Source organism: Bufo bufo, chromosome 7 (genome assembly GCF_905171765.1).
Source record: "Bufo bufo chromosome 7, aBufBuf1.1, whole genome shotgun sequence".
Lineage (NCBI taxonomy): Eukaryota > Metazoa > Chordata > Amphibia > Anura > Bufonidae > Bufo > Bufo bufo.
Genome location: NC_053395.1, coordinates 235,701,593 through 235,719,981, shown reverse-complemented (window position 1 = coordinate 235,719,981; position 18,389 = coordinate 235,701,593). Strand labels below are relative to the sequence as shown.

General features: G+C 47.8%; 1 protein-coding gene across 1 annotated transcript in view; it reads left to right on the top strand.

The window, feature by feature from the left end:
• Nucleotides 1-645: 645 nt before the first annotated feature.
• Nucleotides 646-18,389, top strand: part of DPP10 (dipeptidyl peptidase like 10) — a 305,051-nt gene continuing 287,307 nt past the window's right edge. Inside the window, exon 1 of the mRNA XM_040440599.1 lies at nucleotides 646-898. Within this exon, the coding sequence (XP_040296533.1) occupies nucleotides 854-898 (45 nt within the window). The 5' untranslated portion in view covers nucleotides 646-853. The remainder of the gene's footprint in view (nucleotides 899-18,389) is intronic.

The window sequence follows — 18,389 nt, the reverse complement described above, 5'->3', positions numbered from 1 at the left end:
CCTGTACACTGGGTACACGGTATATACTGGTGACGGGCCCTGTACGCTGGGTACACGGTATATACCGGTGACGGGCCCTGTACACTGGGTACTGGTATATACTGGTGACAGGCCCTGTACACTGGGTACACGGTATATACCGGTGACGGGCCCTGTACGCTGGGTACACGGTATATACCGGTGACGGGCCCTGTACACTGGGTACTGGTATATACTGGTGACGGGCCCTGTACGCTGGGTACACGGTATATACTGGTGACGGGCCCTGTACACTGGGTACACGGTATATACCGGTGACGGGCCCTGTACACTGGGTACTGGTATATACTGGTGACAGGCCCTGTACACTGGGTACACGGTATATACCGGTGACGGGCCCTGTACGCTGGGTACACGGTATATACCGGTGACGGGCCCTGTACGCTGGGTACACGGTATATACCGGTGACGGGCCCTGTACACTGGGTACTGGTATATACCGGTGACGGGCCCTGTACACTGGGTACACGGTATATACTGGTGACAGGCCCTGTACACTGGGTACACGGTATATACTGGTGACAGGCCCTGTAGACTGGGAGATGTGGGCAGCCGCCGTCATACTGGGGGAGGGGCGGTGGATGCTGAGGAGGAGGAGGAGGGGGAGGGGGGAGGCTGATGCTCAGTGTCAGGCTGTGGATGAGAGCTGCTGGATGTGACGTGCTGCAGAATGCTGCAGATTATCCCCAGGGTTCCCCACACTGACTGCAGAGCCCCCGGAGCCGCCGCCGCCCCCCACACCCGTCCCCGGGGAAGGACCCCCATGTAAGGCGGGAGCGGAGGGACCCCCGAGAAGCTTCTCCTCACCCGCAGTATGACAGCCATGAAGGAGCCGCGGGCCAACCCCCCCCAGGAGCAGGTAACCTACTACTACCCCCAGCATCCGGCAGCTCCTGCCCCCCACCATGGCGAGCATGCTCCCCTCCCCCACCCCAGAGACCCCCCTGTAAGACCCTGCCCTCCTATCTCATCTCTACAAAATACAAGCTCCATCCTCCTCCAAGTGTATGAGTAATAATAGGGAATGATGTATAATAAATACTCCATGGTGTAGAGGGGTATAATAGTCCATGGTGTAGAGGGGTATAATAGTCCATGGTGTAGAGGGGTATAATAGTCCATGGTGTAGAGGGGTATAATAGTCCATGGTGTAGAGGGGTATAATAGTCCATGGTGTAGAGGGGTATAATAGTCCATGGTGTAGAGGGGTATAATAGTCCATGGTGTAGAGGGGTATAATAGTCCATGGTGTAGAGGGGTATAATAGTCCATGGTGTAGAGGGGTATAATAGTCCATGGTGTAGAGGGGTATAATACTCAATGGTGTAGAGGGGTATAATACTCAATGGTGTAGAGGGGTATAATACTCAATGGTGTAGAGGGGTATAATAGTCCATGGTGTAGGGGCAGTAGAGGGGTATAATACTCAATGGTGTAGTGGACAGTAGAGGGGTATAATAGTCCATGGTGTAGAGGGGTATAATAGTCCATGGTGTAGAGGGGTATAATAGTCCATGGTGTAGAGGGGTATAATAGTCCATGGTGTAGAGGGGTATAATAGTCCATGGTGTAGAGGGGTATAATACTCAATGGTGTAGAGGGGTATAATACTCAATGGTGTAGAGGGGTATAATACTCAATGGTGTAGAGGGGTATAATAGTCCATGGTGTAGGGGCAGTAGAGGGGTATAATACTCAATGGTGTAGTGGACAGTAGAGGGGTATAATAGTCCATGGTGTAGAGGGGTATAATAGTCCATGGTGTAGAGGGGTATAATAGTCCATGGTGTAGAGGGGTATAATAGTCCATGGTGTAGAGGGGTATAATAGTCCATGGTGTAGAGGGGTATAATACTCAATGGTGTAGAGGGGTATAATACTCAATGGTGTAGAGGGGTATAATACTCAATGGTGTAGAGGGGTATAATAGTCCATGGTGTAGGGGCAGTAGAGGGGTATAATACTCAATGGTGTAGTGGACAGTAGAGGGGTATAATAGTCCATGGTGTAGAGGGGTATAATAGTCCATGGTGTAGTGGGCAGTAGAGGGGTATAATAGTCCATGGTGTAGTGGGCAGTAGAGGGGTATAATACTCAATGGTGTAGAGGGGTATAATACTCAATGGTGTAGAGGGGTATAATAGTCCATGGTGTAGGGGCAGTAGAGGGGTATAATAGTCCATGGTGTAGAGGGGTATAATAGTCCATGGTGTAGTGGGCAGTAGAGGGGTATAATAGTCCATGGTGTAGAGGGGTATAATAGTCCATGGTGTAGAAGGGTATAATACTCAATGGTGTAGAGGCAGTAGAGGGGTATAATAGTCCATAGTGTAGGGGCAGTAGAGGGGTATAATACTCAATGGTGTAGGGGCAGTAGAGGGGTATAATAGTCCATGGTGTAGGGGCAGTAGAGGGGTATAATAGTCCATGGTGTAGGGGCAGTAGAGGGGTATAATAGTCCATGGTGTAGTGGGCAGTAGAGGGGTATAATAGTCCATGGTGTAGGGGCAGTAGAGGGGTATAATAGTCCATGGTGTAGTGGGCAGTAGAGGGGTATAATAGTCCATGGTGTAGAGGGCAGTAGAGGGGTATAATAGTCCATGGTGTAGAGGGCAGTAGAGGGGTATAATAGTCCATGGTGTAGAGGGCAGTAGAGGGGTATAATAGTCCATGGTGTAGAGGGCAGTAGAGGGGTATAATAGTCCATGGTGTAGAGGGGTATAATAGTCCATGGTGTAGGGGCAGTAGAGGGGTATAATAGTCCATGGTGTAGTGGGCAGTAGAGGGGTATAATAGTCCATGGTGTAGAGGGGTATAATAGTCCATGGTGTAGAGGGGTATAATAGTCCATGGTGTAGAGGGGTATAATAGTCCATGGTGTAGAGGGGTATAATAGTCCATGGTGTAGGGGCAGTAGGGGGGTATAATAGTCCATGGTGTAGGGGGGGTATAATAGTCCATGGTGTAGAGGGGTATAATAGTCCATGGTGTAGAGGGGTATAATAGTCCATGGTGTAGTGGGCACTAGAGGGGTATAATAGTCCATGGTGTAGGGGCAGTAGAGGGGTATAATAGTCCATGGTGTAGGGGCAGTAGAGGGGTATAATAGTCCATGGTGTAGGGGCAGTAGAGGGGTATAATAGTCCATGGTGTAGGGGCAGTAGGGCAGTCATGGTAGTGGGCAGTAGAGGTGTATAATAGTCCATGGTGTAGGGGCAGTAGAGGGGTATTATATTCCATGGTGTAGGGGCAGTAGAGGGGTATAATAGTCCATGGTGTAGTGGGCAGTAGAGGGGTATTATATTCCATGGTGTAGGGGCAGTAGAGGGGTATAATAGTCCATAGTGTAGGGGCAGTAGAGGGGTATAATACTCAATGGTGTAGGGGCAGTAGAGGGGTATAATAGTCCATGGTGTAGTGGGCAGTAGAGGGGTATAATACTCAATGGTGTAGGGGCAGTAGAGGGGTATAATACTCAATGGTGTAGGGGCAGTAGAGGGGTATAATAGTCCATGGTGTAGGGGCAGTAGAGGGGTATAATAGTCCATGGTGTAGTGGGCAGTAGAGGGGTATAATAGTCCATGGTGTAGGGGCAGTAGAGGGGTATAATAGTCCATGGTGTAGTGGGCAGTAGAGGGGTATAATAGTCCATGGTGTAGTGGGCAGTAGAGGGGTATAATAGTCCATGGTGTAGAGGGCAGTAGAGGGGTATAATAGTCCATGGTGTAGAGGGCAGTAGAGGGGTATAATAGTCCATGGTGTAGAGGGGTATAATAGTCCATGGTGTAGAGGGGTATAATAGTCCATGGTGTAGAGGGGTATAATAGTCCATGGTGTAGAGGGGTATAATAGTCCATGGTGTAGGGGCAGTAGGGGGGTATAATAGTCCATGGTGTAGGGGGGTATAATAGTCCATGGTGTAGAGGGGTATAATAGTCCATGGTGTAGAGGGGTATAATAGTCCATGGTGTAGTGGGCACTAGAGGGGTATAATAGTCCATGGTGTAGGGGCAGTAGAGGGGTATAATAGTCCATGGTGTAGGGGCAGTAGAGGGGTATAATAGTCCATGGTGTAGGGGCAGTAGAGGGGTATAATAGTCCATGGTGTAGGGGCAGTAGAGGGGTATAATAGTCCATGGTGTAGGGGCAGTAGAGGGGTATAATAGTCCATGGTGTAGGGGCAGTAGAGGGGTATAATAGTCCATGGTGTAGTGGGCAGTAGAGGGGTATTATATTCCATGGTGTAGGGGCAGTAGAGGGGTATAATAGTCCATAGTGTAGGGGCAGTAGAGGGGTATAATACTCAATGGTGTAGGGGCAGTAGAGGGGTATAATAGTCCATGGTGTAGTGGGCAGTAGAGGGGTATAATACTCAATGGTGTAGGGGCAGTAGAGGGGTATAATAGTCCATGGTGTAGTGGGCAGTAGAGGGGTATAATAGTCCATGGTGTAGGGGCAGTAGAGGGGTATAATAGTCCATGGTGTAGGGGCAGTAGAGGGGTATAATAGTCCATGGTGTAGTGGGCAGTAGAGGGGTATAATAGTCCATGGTGTAGGGGCAGTAGAGGGGTATAATAGTCCATGGTGTAGTGGGCAGTAGAGGGGTATAATAGTCCATGGTGTAGTGGGCAGTAGAGGGGTATAATAGTCCATGGTGTAGAGGGCAGTAGAGGGGTATAATAGTCCATGGTGTAGAGGGCAGTAGAGGGGTATAATAGTCCATGGTGTAGAGGGCAGTAGAGGGGTATAATAGTCCATGGTGTAGAGGGCAGTAGAGGGGTATAATAGTCCATGGTGTAGAGGGGTATAATAGTCCATGGTGTAGAGGGGTATAATAGTCCATGGTGTAGAGGGGTATAATAGTCCATGGTGTAGGGGCAGTAGGGGGGTATAATAGTCCATGGTGTAGGGGGGTATAATAGTCCATGGTGTAGAGGGGTATAATAGTCCATGGTGTAGAGGGGTATAATAGTCCATGGTGTAGTGGGCACTAGAGGGGTATAATAGTCCATGGTGTAGGGGCAGTAGAGGGGTATAATAGTCCATGGTGTAGGGGCAGTAGAGGGGTATAATAGTCCATGGTGTAGAGGGCAGTAGAGGGGTATAATAGTCCATGGTGTAGTGGGCAGTAGAGGGGTATAATAGTCCATGGTGTAGGGGCAGTAGAGGGTATAATAGTCCATGGTGTAGGGGCAGTAGAGGGGTATAATAGTCCATGGTGTAGGGGCAGTAGAGGGGTATAATAGTCCATGGTGTAGTGGGCAGTAGAGGGGTATAATAGTCCATGGTGTAGTGGGCAGTAGAGGGGTATAATAGTCCATGGTGTAGGGGGGTATAATAGTCCATGGTGTAGGGACAGTAGCGGGGTATAATAGTCCATGGTGTAGTGGGCAGTAGAGGGGTATAATAGTCCATGGTGTAGGGGCAGTAGAGGGGTATAATAGTCCATGGTGTGTGGGCAGTAGAGGGGTATAATAGTCAATGGTGTCGGGGCAGTAGACGGGTATAATAGTCCATGGTGTAGTGGGCAGTAGAGGGGTATAATAGTCCATGGTGTAGTGGGCAGTAGAGGGGTATAATAGTCCATGGTGTAGAGGGGTATAATAGTCCATGGTGTAGGGGCAGTAGAGGGGTATAATAGTCCATGGTGTAGAGGGGTATAATAGTCCATGGTGTGTGGGCAGTAGAGGGGTATAATAGTCCATGGTGTCGGGGCAGTAGAGGGGTATAATAGTCCATGGTGTAGAGGGCAGTAGAGGTGTATAATAGTCCATGGTGTAGGGGCAGTAGAGGGGTATAATAGTCCATGGTGTAGTGGGCAGTAGAGGGGTGTATAATAGTCCATGGTGTAGGGGCAGTAGAGGGGTATAATAGTCCATGGTGTCGGGGCAGTAGAGAGGTATAATATTCCATGGTGTAGGGGCAGTAGAGGGGTATAATAGTCCATGGTGTAGTGGGCAGTAGAGGGGTATAATAGTCCATGGTGTATGGGCGGTAGAGGGGTATAATAGTCCATGGTGTAGGGGCAGTAGAGGGGTATAATAGTCCATGGTGTAGTGGGCAGTAGAGGGGTATAATATTCCATGGTGTAGTGGGCAGTAGAGGGGTATAATATTCCATGGTGTAGTGGGCAGTAGAGGGGTATAATAGTCCATGGTGTAGTGGGAAAGTAGAGGGGTATAATAGTCCATGGTGTAGTGGGCAGTAGAGGGGTATAATAGTCCATGGTGTAGTGGGCGGTAGAGGGGTATAATAATCCATGGTGTAGGGGCAGTAGAGGGGTATAATAGTCCATGGTGTAGTGGGCAGTAGAGTGGTATAATAGTCCATGGTGTCGGGGCAGTAAAGGGGTATAATAGTCCATGTTGTAGGGGCAGTAGAGGGGTATAATATTCCATGGTGTAGTGGGCAGTAGAGGGGTATAATAGTCCTTGGTGTAGTGGGAAAGTAGAGGGGTATAATAGTCCATGGTGTAGTGGACAGTAGAGGGGTATAATAGTCCATGGTGTAGTGGGCAGTAGAGGGGTATAATAGTCCATGGTGTAGGGGCAGTAGAGGGGTATTATATTCCATGGTGTAGGGGCAGTAGAGGGGTATAATAGTCCATGGTGTAGGGGCAGTAGAGGCGTATAATAGTCCATGGTGTAGTGGGCAGTAGAGGGGTATAATATTCCATGGTGTAGTGGGCAGTAGAGGGGTATAATAGTCCTTGGTGTAGTGGGAAAGTAGAGTAGAGAGGTATAATAGTCCATGGTGTAGTGGACAGTAGAGGGGTATAATAGTCCATGGTGTAGTGGGCAGTAGAGGGGTATAATAGTCCATGGTGTAGGGGCAGTAGAGGGGTATTATATTCCATGGTGTAGGGGCAGTAGAGGGGTATAATAGTCCATGGTGTAGTGGGAAGTAGAGTGGTATAATAGTCCATGGTGTAGTGGGCAGTAGAGGGGTATAATATTCCATGGTGTAGTGGGAAGTAGAGTGGTATAATAGTCCATGGTGTAGGGGCAGTAGAGGGGTATAATAGTCCATGGTGTAGGGGCAGTAGAGGGGTATAATAGTCCATGGGGTAGTGGGCTTTGTTCAGGGCTTGTTGGAGGGTTGGAGAGCACAGGGTCAGCTCTGGGCCCTGTGGTGGCTCAGACAGGCTTGGTGGTGGTAAGATCCCGGGCTGCTGCCCAGTTTCTACTCCCAGAATCATATCTCCCTCTTCTGCATGGTCATCCATAGTGGTAACCTGCCCAGCTCTGCCCGGCACGCCATGCTGGAGTTGCTGCAATGGACTTGGAGGAGGTATTTGCAGATCTCCAGATAGAAGGTCTCTGTTAGGCTGGAGTCCCACTTTGACTGTTCTAGGTAGGTGGCCGGGCCCCAAACCTCACTGCCATACTGCAGGGTCGGGGCGATGACACCATCAAATATTTTAAGCCAGCCATTTAATGTGAAGTAAGAAATGGGGGCTTTATTCTGGCCTTCCTCTTGAACACCATGACTTTGGTCTTCTTTGGATTCATGGGTATTGCCCATGTGGTGATGAATTTTTCCAGTACTGCCAGGCTGCCTTGAAGGCCTCTCTCTGTTGGGGACATCAGCATACAGCAGGATCTTCACCTTGCGGTCATGCAGGGGAGGCCTGGTGCTGAGGAGGCCTCCACAGCTGAAGCCAGTTCATTCATGTAGATTTTGAAGAGTGTTGGGCTCAGGCTGCAGCCCTGCCTAACCCCTCGGGTCTGCTGGAAATATTCTTTCATCTTCCAGTTCACCTTCATGCTGCATTGGTTCCTGGTGTATGAGCTCTTGATGACATCATATGTTCTCCCCTTTATTCTGCTTTCCAAGAGTTTCAGGAGCAGGCCCGGGTGCCACACTGAGTCAAACGCCTTCTTAAATTCCACAAAATTGGCAAATATTTTGGCACATTTGGTGTTGTGGACGTGTGTCTTGATGAGACTATGCAGGGTGTTGATATGGTCAGTGGTGCGGTGGTTTGGCATGAACCCGGCTTAGCTTTTGTAGAGGACCTTGTGTTTTGTGAGTCTTCTTCTATTGATGATGCTGTTGAACAGTTCCTCAGAGTGCTGCTGACGCAGATCCCTCTGTGATTGTCTGGATCATATTGGTCCCCATTCTTGTAGATGGGTTTCTTGGTTCCAGTCTTGGGGGAAGTGTCCCGCCATGCAGCGTGAATATCTGGGGGGCTGTATTTAATCATCTCTGGCAGGTTGCCGTCATTACCGCTGGTCTTTTTGCCTTTCAGCAGGGCGATTCTTTCCTGTTTATCTTGCATGGTGATTGTTCAGTCCAGATGGTTCTGGAAGTCCTTGATGGCCGATTGTTTATACAGAAGTATACTGCGGACAGCGACGTATAGAAATGTACACAATGAGAGCACATGAAGCTGGAGGCCAATATGCCCCATCTTTACGTTAACGAGAACGTTGATCGCAGACATTTAACTCCTCAGATGCTGTGGTCCAATGTGACGGTGGCACCTGCGAAGTTAAAGACTGTCAGCGTGCTCTCCCGTCCGTGCACCGGCTCTTTCGGGCGAGGATCGGAGGACCCAGATGCAGTGTGAGGCAGCCCCTGTCCTCAGGAGGGTTACCGAGCTGCTGCACACTAGTTCCTATGCAGTCCCTGCCTGTGGCGGGGGCTCATTTACTAGTAGATACAGTACAGACCAAAAGTTTGGACACACCTTCTCATTCAAAGAGTTTTCTTTATTTTCATGACTATGAAGGCATCAAAACTATGAATTATATACATAACAAACAAGTGTGAAACAACTGAAAATATGTCATATTCTAGGTTCTTCAAAGTAGCCACCTTTTGCTTTGATTACTGCTTTGCACACTCTTGGCATTCTCTTGATGAGCTTCAAGAGGTAGTCCCCTGAAATGGTCTTCCAACAGTCTTGAAGAAGTTCCCAGAGATGCTTAGCACTTGTTGGCCCTTTTGCCTTCACTCTGCGGTCCAGCTCACCCCAAACCATCTCGATTGGGCTCAGGTCCAGTGACTGTGGAGGCCAGGTCACCTGGCGCAGCACCCCATCACTCTCCTTCATGGTCAAATAGCCCTTACTTTCAACGTTTTCCCAATTTTTCGGCTGACTGACTGACCTTCATTTCTTAAAGTAATGATGGCCACTCGTTTTTCTTTACTTAGCTGCTTTTTTCTTGCCATAATACAAATTCTAACAGTCTATTCAGTAGGACTATCAGCTGTGTATCCACCTGACTTCTTCTCAACGCCACTGATGGTCCCAACCCCATTTATAATGCAAGAAATCCCACTTATTAAACCTGACAGGGCACACCTGTGAAGTGAAGACCATTTCAGGGGACTACCTCTTGAAGCTCATCAAGAGAATGCCAAGAGTGTGCAAAGCAGTAATCAAAGCAAAAGGTGGCTACTTTGAAGAACCTAGAATATGACATATTTTCAGTTGTTTCACACTTGTTTGTTATGTATATAATTCCACATGTGTTAATTCATAGTTTTGATGCCTTCATAGTCATGGAAATAAAGAAAACTCTTTGAATGAGAAGGTGTCCAAACTTTTGGTCTGTACTGTATATGCCGGTTTTCTGGAATAGGAGGCTGTGGTCCATATACCGCTGTCCACGAGCCTCTCATATATACTTAAGAGTCTCCATGAACACAACCTCCTGGCCGGCAGGCTGGATGGGAAGCTGTCTTAACGATAGGACATCAATATTAACGGTTGGACAACCCCTTTAAGACAACCTCAGAGAATAAATCAATAGCCTGTGGCGACGATCACCTGATGTAGATCAATGTCAGGTTGTGCACATGCGCAGACAGAAAGATAGATGTGCTGTACCTGGCAATCTCCTATCTGTCTATGTAATTTACACCAGTAAGTTCTAGTCTGGTCTTATCTGTCCACATTGTCCAATAACCTTTTGCCTTTTCCAGGTGACTTTAGAAACTGCACACGAGCCGCAATGTTCTTTTTGGAGAGTAGCGTCTTTCTCTTTGCAGTCTTGTCATGCACACCATTGTGGTTCAGTGGACTCATGAACAGTAACATTTTTTAATGTGAGAAAGGTCTGTAGTTACTTAGAGGTTTCCTTGGGTTCCTTTGTGACCTTGTTGTCTATTACACGCCTTATTCATGGCGTGAATATTGTTGGTCGACCTCTCCGGGGGGAGGGGGGGAGGGCGGGATGTTAATGGTCTAGATTTTCCTCCATTTGTACACTATCTGTCTGACTGTGGCATCCAGACTTTTTACTGATGGTTTTTGTGACCTTTTCCAGCCTGATGAGCATCAACAACTCTTCTTCTGAGGTCCTCGGGAATCTCCTTTGTTACTGCTTTGATTTACTTCCACGGACATGTGGAGATCAGACTTTGACTCTGGCTCGTTACATAACACAGGTCGCCCACTCACACCTGATTGTCACCCCATTGATTGAAGGCGCATTATCTGCTGATACTAAAGGTTCACATACTTTAACTGCTCACAGACATGTGATATCCGAGCATTTTCCTCCAGGACTTTGTGACTCATTTCTTTGATTTGGTTCTGTTTTTGGCACAATATGATAAATCGGCAGATGTCTTTGACCCCACTGAGGAACAGACAGGACATTGCAGCCCTCTCCAGCCACAGACACAAGGTGACGTAGACTGATGTGATAGATAAGGACGAGGTTCTGATGAAAGTATATCTGCTAAGGTCCAAGGAATTATCTAGGCTGTCCTGGGGTTATGTCCATCCGCCGATTCATTATATTGTGCAGGATGAATGTGTTTAGTGTGGATGGGGTCGGCAGGGTGACCACTCGTAGAAGTCCAGCATGTCGTCGGATGACTGGACATGAGTCCGTTAGGAGTGGTGCTGTTGAGTTTGCACATCCAGTAAACTTCCCAGCCATTTCTTGAATGCCTTGATTACTGTGTTTTATGAACCTTTTACTGCAGTTGGAGCCATGTTTGTTTCAACGCTTCTGTAGTTGCTGTACCGTGCGCCCCACGTACTGCAGGTGACAGCATTCATAAGACACTCTAATTTAGATTCTTCTTTGGTTACAGTGGATTAAAAAACTGTAGTGTTATCGTTTTGTAAAATGCTTAGCACAGACATCTAGATGCTACATTTACAGCTTCCTGGATTATGATCTCTGTATCTGATACCATTGGGGGCAAAGATGGACTTTAAAGTGGGTCCTTTGGCACGGGAGCAAGAATCTGGCTCTGGTAGGGATCCTGCATCAGTAGAGGAGGTCCCACCAGATGAGTGGGACCAACAGTTTCGTCCTCTCCCGAGTATCACCAAATGATATTGCTCTATGAGCGCTGTTTGTGTTTTTTTTTATCAAATAAAGATTCCATTTAGGGTCGGGGTTCAGGTCACTTGTAGGGTCGGGGTCATTGTTCAGTTCACTTGTAAGGTCAGGGTCATTGTTCAACTCAGTTTTAGGATCGGGCTTATTGCTCAGGTCAGTTTTAGGGTCGAGCTTATTGTTCGGGTCAGTTTTAGGATCAGGCTTATTGCTCAGGTCAGTTTTAGGGTCGAGCTTAGGGCTCTTTCACACCTGCGTTCTTGTCTTCCGGCATAGAGTTCCGTCGTCGGGGCTCTATGCCGGAAGAATCCTGATCAGGATTATCCCAATGCATTCTGAATGGAGTGAAATCCGTTCAGGATGCATCAGGATGTCTTCAGTTCCGGTACGGAACGTTTGTTGGCCGGAGAAAATACCGCAGCATGCTGCGCTTTTTGCTCCGGCCAAAAATTCCGGAACACTTGCCGCAAGGCCGGATCCGGAATTAATGCCTATTGAAAGGCATTGATCCGGATCCGGCCTTAAGCTAAACGTCGTTTCGGCGCATTGCCGGAGCCGACATTTAGCTTTTTCTGAATGGTTACCATGGCTGCCGGGACGCTAAAGTCCTGGCAGCCATGGTAAAGTGGAGCGGGGAGCGGGGGAGCAGCATACTTACCGTCCGTGCGGCTCCCGGGGCGCTCCAGAGTGACGTCAGGGCGCCCCAAGCGCATGGATCATGTGATCGCATTGGACACGTCATCCATGCGCATGGGGCGCTCTGACGTCATTCTGGAGCGCCCCGGGAGCCGCACGGACTGTAAGTATACCGCTCCCCCCCCCCCCCAGCTCCTACTATGGCAACCAGGACTTTAATAGCGTCCTGGCTGCCATAGTAACACTGAAAGCATTTTAAAGACGGTTCCGTCTTCAAATGCTTTCAGTACACTTGCGTTTTTCCGGATCCGGAGTGTAATTCCGGCAAGTGGAGTGCACGCCGGATCCGGACAACGCAAGTGTGAAAGAGGCCTTATTGCTCAGGTTAGTTTTAGGGTCAGGGTCATTGTTCAGGTCACTTGTAGGGTCAAGGGTCATTTGTTTGGGTCAGTTTTAGGGTCAGCTTATTGTTCGGGTCACTTCTAGGGTCGGGGTCATTGTTCAGGTCACTTCTAGGGTCGGGGTCATTGTTCAGGTCACTTCTAGGGTCGGGGGCATTGTTTGGGTCAGTTTTATGGTCGGGGTCATTGTTCAGGTCAGTGTCATGCCCCACCCTGACTATGTACGGAGGTCAGCCAGAATAGCAGCACGAGTTTAGTGTTTTGTTTTGGAGCTGTGCTGGATCCACCTCTCATCAGGTGCACTGGGTGGGGTCATTAGTTTAAATAGCACTCCAGCCCAGTGCTCTGAGCGGATTATAGGAATCACTTTGGTCTTGGAAGCTAGGAAGGAAGGTTGTCTGTTCCAGCTCAGAAAGATAAGTGTGGTTTCTAGTTTGGTTGTTTTGTGTCATCTCTCCCATCCAGGTTCTGTGCGAGCAGGCTGCTCCTATTTCCCCTCTTCACCATCTCAGGGAATTTAGGGTGTTTCAGCCCAGGCACGGGGACACATCATAACTACCACCAAGGTCTGCATGTGGGCTGAGCAGTGCAGGGAGAGAGGTCAGGGATTAGCTAGGAGGTGACCCTTCCCCTGCCTCTCGCCTAGAGCCTGGTTGGTCGTTTATCTGTTAGTCTGAGTGCACGTCCACCGTGACAGTCAGTTTTAGGGTCTGGGTCATTGTTCAGTAGTAATAAGGCAGATCTATAAGTCACTCCTATACAATCCCCAGTAGTAATAAGAACGCCCATAATGTTCCCTGTATTTAAAATGCCCCTACAGTGCCTCCAGTATTTATACTGCCCCCTACTGTTAGAATGCTCACCCTGAAGTTCCCCCAGTGTTTATACTGCCCCCTTCTGTTATAATGCTCACCCTGAAGGGCCCCAGTATTTATACTGTCCTCTACTGTTATAATGCTAATCCTGAGGTGCCCCTAGTATTTATATCACCCCAACTGTTATAATGCTCACCCTAAAGGGTCCCCAGTATTTATACTTTTGGATACAATGAGACCTGCACATCCGTTTTAAGCTTGGGTGCTCATAGAGGACTGTGTGTATATATACACTCACCTAAAGAATTATTAGGACCACCATACTAATACGGTGTTTCAGAACTGCCTTAATTCTACGTGGCATTGATTCCACAAGGTGCTGATAGCACTCTTTAGAAATGTTGGCCCATATTGATAGGAGAGCATCTTGCAGTTGATGGAGATTTGAGGGATGCACATCCAGGGCACGAAGCTCCCGTTCCACCACATCCCAAAGATGCTCTATTGGGTTGAGATCTGGTGACTGTGGGGCCATTTTAGTGCAGTGAACTCATTGTCATGTTCAAGAAACCAATGTGAGATGATTGGAGCTTTGTGACATGGTGCATTATCCTGCTGGAAGTAGCCATCAGAGGATGGAGACATGTTCTCATTCTGTTTACCCCAAATTCGGACTCTACCATTTGAATGTCTCAACAGAAATCGAGACTCATCAGACCAGGCAACATTTTTCCAGTCTTCTTCATCAGTCCAATTTTGGTGAGCTCGTGCAAATTGTAGCCTCTTTTTCCTATTTGTAGTGGAGATGAGTGGTACCCGGTGGGGTCTTCTGCTGTTGTAGCCCATCCGCCTCAAGGTTGTGCGTGTTGTGGCTTCACAAATGCTTTGCTGCATACCTCGGTTGTAACGAGTGGTTATTTCAGTCAACGTTGCTCTTCTATCAGCTTGAATCAGTCGGCCCATTCTCCTCTGACCTCTAGCATCCACAAGGCATTTCTGCCCACAGGACGGCCGCATACTGGATGTTTTTCCCTTTTCACACCATTCTTTGTAAACCCTAGAAATGGTTGTGCGTGAAAATCCCAGTAACTGAGCAGATTGTGAAATACTCAGACCGGCCCGTCTGGCACCAACAACCATGCCACGCTCAAAATGGCTTAAATCACCTTTCTTTCCCATTCTGACATTCAGTTTGGAGTTCAGGAGATTGTCTTGACCAGGAGCACCCCCCTAAATGCATCGAAGCAACTGCCATGTGATTGGTTGACTAGATAATTGCATCAATGAGAAATAGAACAGGTGTTCCTAATAATTCTTTAGGTGAGTGTATATCTCAGAATAATCTATGGCCCACCAAAGATTTGTCTTGCAAAGTATTGTTTTTAATGCATCTTGTATATCTTTACATAATCAGTTGTCATCCAGATATAGAAATTAGATAAGTAGATTATTGGCCATAAAGAAAAGTCCCAACGTTTCAGTCAAAACTGACCTTTTTCAAGGGATCTGTGGCCGGTGCATAATAGAGGCAGTCTGGATGTGCCCAGTATTTATACTGTCCTCTACTGTTATAATGCTCACCCTGAAGTGCCCCCAGTATTTATAATGCACCCTACTGTTATAATACTCACCCTGAAGTGCCCCCAGTATTTATAATGCACCCTACTGTTATAATACTCACCCTGAAGTGCCCCCAGTATTTATAATGCACCCTACTGTTATAATACTCACCCATAAGTGCGCCCAGTATTTATACTGTCCTCTACTGTTATAATGCTCACCCTGAAGTGCCCCCAGTATTTATAATGCACCCTACTGTTATAATGCTCACCCTGAAGTGCCCCCAGTATTTATAATGCACCCTACTGTTATAATGCTCACCCTGAAGTGCCCCCAGTATTTATATTGCCCCCTACTGTTATAGAACAAAACATACAATGCAACAGCACTCTGGAAACCAAATAAAGTACAAAAATGAATTATATTGCTTTTGCTATACTGTAAGACAGGAACCTAACACTAAGTTCAACCTGTTAAGTGCCATGACAGCGACCATGAAGTTCAGGGGGTGTAGGTTCCGCCTGCATGCTGGACTACAAGTACCAACATGCATGCTGAGCAAACTAAGCTTTATACTCATGCTAATTGAAATCAGCCCCTGAGGCAAACAGGCTGACCAGGAGTGCACGACCAAATAGGAGAGTCAGCCACACCTCCAGCACAAACGCAAATAAAGAAAGGGGGTCAGTCAGCACATCCCAGTGCGCAGGCGCACGTCGCCATGGCTGAAAACACAACATAGAACAAAGCATACAATGCAACAGCACTCTGCCCCCTACTGTTATAAATACTGTCACTGTCCCACCTGTGACAGGGACTAGAAGATCGAGGAGACTGGCTGCACGTGATTGACAGCCTCTTTGGTTTCACTTTTCTGTGTTGCTGGGGATGACCACACATCTTGTCTCAGGTGTAGATTAAGTGGTCATTCCTTCTCCTCTATTTAGTCCGCCTCAACCATCATGCTATGTGGTTGATAGCTCCTTGTTTGTGGAAGTCCTGCTGTTGGTGCTCTGAGTTACTGCTCGTCCGCGTACTTCTGGAAGTTACGTGTATGTTGTTTGTTGTTTTCCCCTACCTCCTGATACTAAGCCTGAGGGGTCTCTTATTCCTTCTTCTGGGAAGGAATAGGCCGTCCGTGTCCTAACACTATCTGCAGGGCCCTGTTAGGGTGAGATTTGGCTTAGGTTCCTGCGTATGAACATTCCTACCATCAAGGTCTGTTCATACTGATAGCAGTCAGGGCTCGGCGTAGGGACTCACTAGGTGTGACCATTTCCCTTTCCATAGGTTCCAGGCCTAATACCTTTTCCCTTCCCTTTTGTGTTCAATGTGGAGTGCATTTACCCTGTGCCATGACATTATCAACCGCCGCAAACAGTCATTTTTGGTCTGTGTCAGTGAGGCTATGGATCCTATCGCTGCACTGGCTGGGCAATTGTAAGGTCTGTCTTTGGAGGAAGCCGTCCTCCGCACGCAGATCCAGGGATCACAGGCTGCTGGTGTCAGTAGTACTTACCAGGCCTGTCCTGAACCTAAGGTTGCACGTCCGGACAGGTTTTCGGGAGGGGAGTGACAACTTCGTTCGCTTCAGAGAGTCGTGTAAGTTGTACTTTAAGTTACGTCCACTCTCATCTGGGAATGAGAGTCAAAGAGTTGATATTATTTCGTTGCTTAAAGGGGACACTCAGTCTTGGGCTTTTTTTCTGCCGACCGGATCACGGTCCGGTCGGTAGATAAATTTTTCAGAGCTCTAGGTCTTATCTACGATGACCCGGATCGGATCTCCCTGGCCAAGACCAAGTTATGTGGTGTAAGACAGGGAGAGCGTTCTGCAGAGATTTATTGCTCTGAATTTAGGAGATGGGCTACGGATACGGAATGGAATGATCCAGCTCTACGTAGTCAATTCTGTCAGGGATTGTCTGAGAGGCTAAAGGACGCCTTGGCCTTTCATGAAAATCCTGAGTCACTGGAAGCGGCCGGGTCCCTTGCCACACGTATGGATAGATGCCTGAGAGAGCGATCAAAGGTCCCTCACTATCGGGACAAACTATCATATAACGTGGCGGTGTCACGGCTGTATGTGAGCAACAAGAGCATACACAGTAAATAGAGCTACTGACCGGACCCAAACTAGGGAGGATAAAGGGTGACCCCTGTCAGACCCTCAAAGCTCTCCCTATGCTGCTAAAGCACATGCCCGGATCCAAATGGTGGAACGAGGCATGCCCGCGTACCTAAGACTGATGACCACTGTAACCCCTACAATAGTGGAAGGGGCACGGTCACCGGTGCCCTGCTCAGTATATGGAGGGAACCGTGGTCGCCTCAGATCCAGTCAGAAAATAAACATATACACTACAATGTCTGCACACTTAGTTGAAGGAGCTGCAGCAGCAGAGAAGACGGATCCAAAGATAGCTGGCAATATCCGGAGTACTTGCTGCAGCAGAACACAGGTCCAGTGAAATGATAGCTTACAAGTGAAGATACTCAAGCAAGAGCTACAACTCAAATGAGGAATATAATCCACACCCTACAAAGGAGGAGGGGTGATTTAAAGGCAGGGAAATCAAACGCAGGAGGAACAGCTGGGAGGAAGGAAACAAAGTAAAAACCTCATCACAGGGGCAGAGAAACAGAGCAGTGAGAACTCCTCCAAGCTCTAGTAGTGACATCATCACAGGGGTGGAGAAACAGAGCTGTGAGAACGTCTCAAAGCTCTGGTAGTGACAGGCGGCTTCCTCTGACACCTTGGGAGGAGAGACTCCTGAGTTTATGCCTGGTGATGAACCTATGCAGTTAGAGCGAGCTACCTCTGGGCCTTCTGGCAAGAGTGTTAGTCCTAAGAAGGGAGTATGTTTTTTCTGTCGAAAAAGGGCATATTTTGTTAATGTTTGTCCTTCCGTTCTGGTTTAAGGTGAAAACAAGAAGAAAACGTTTTCCCATCTCACTCTTGGTGGTGTGGGTGGGGAGTCAGAGAACTTACCTTTGCCATTTACTGGTAGTACTAGATTTCTCCTGTCTGCCGAGGTGGCGCTAGTGTCCAAAACTGTGGGAATTGAGGTGCTTATTGACAGTGGGGCAGGAGTTAACCTGGTTGATGGTCAGTTCGTCCGTATGCATGGGTTGACAACAAGTGCATTAGAGAAAAATATTTCGGTGTTTGCAATAGACTCCACACCACTTACTCAGAAATGTTTGTCACAGATGGTGCAGGACATCCGTTTAAGAGTAGATTTTAATCACGCATCCATTTCGTGTTTTGTGCTGGAGGGTCTGCCTGCTCCATTGGTTCTGGGTTTACCATGGTTGAGCAAACATCATCCCCTACCATTGACTGGCTAGCGAGACAGATTCTCGATTTGGAGTGATTATTACATGGATAACTGTCTTAATACATCTCTTTCTGTCTTGACCACATATAGTCTGGTCATGCTGTATTTGCAGTTCAGGAAGTGCAATTTCTGGGTTACCTACTCTCATCTAAAGGTTTTCGTATGGATCCTGAGAAGGTCCGTGCTGTGTTGGACTGGGATCGACCCGAAAATCTGAAAGCGCTTATGCGGTTTTTGGGATTCACCAACTACTACCGTAAATTTATTTTGAACTACTTGACTGTGGTC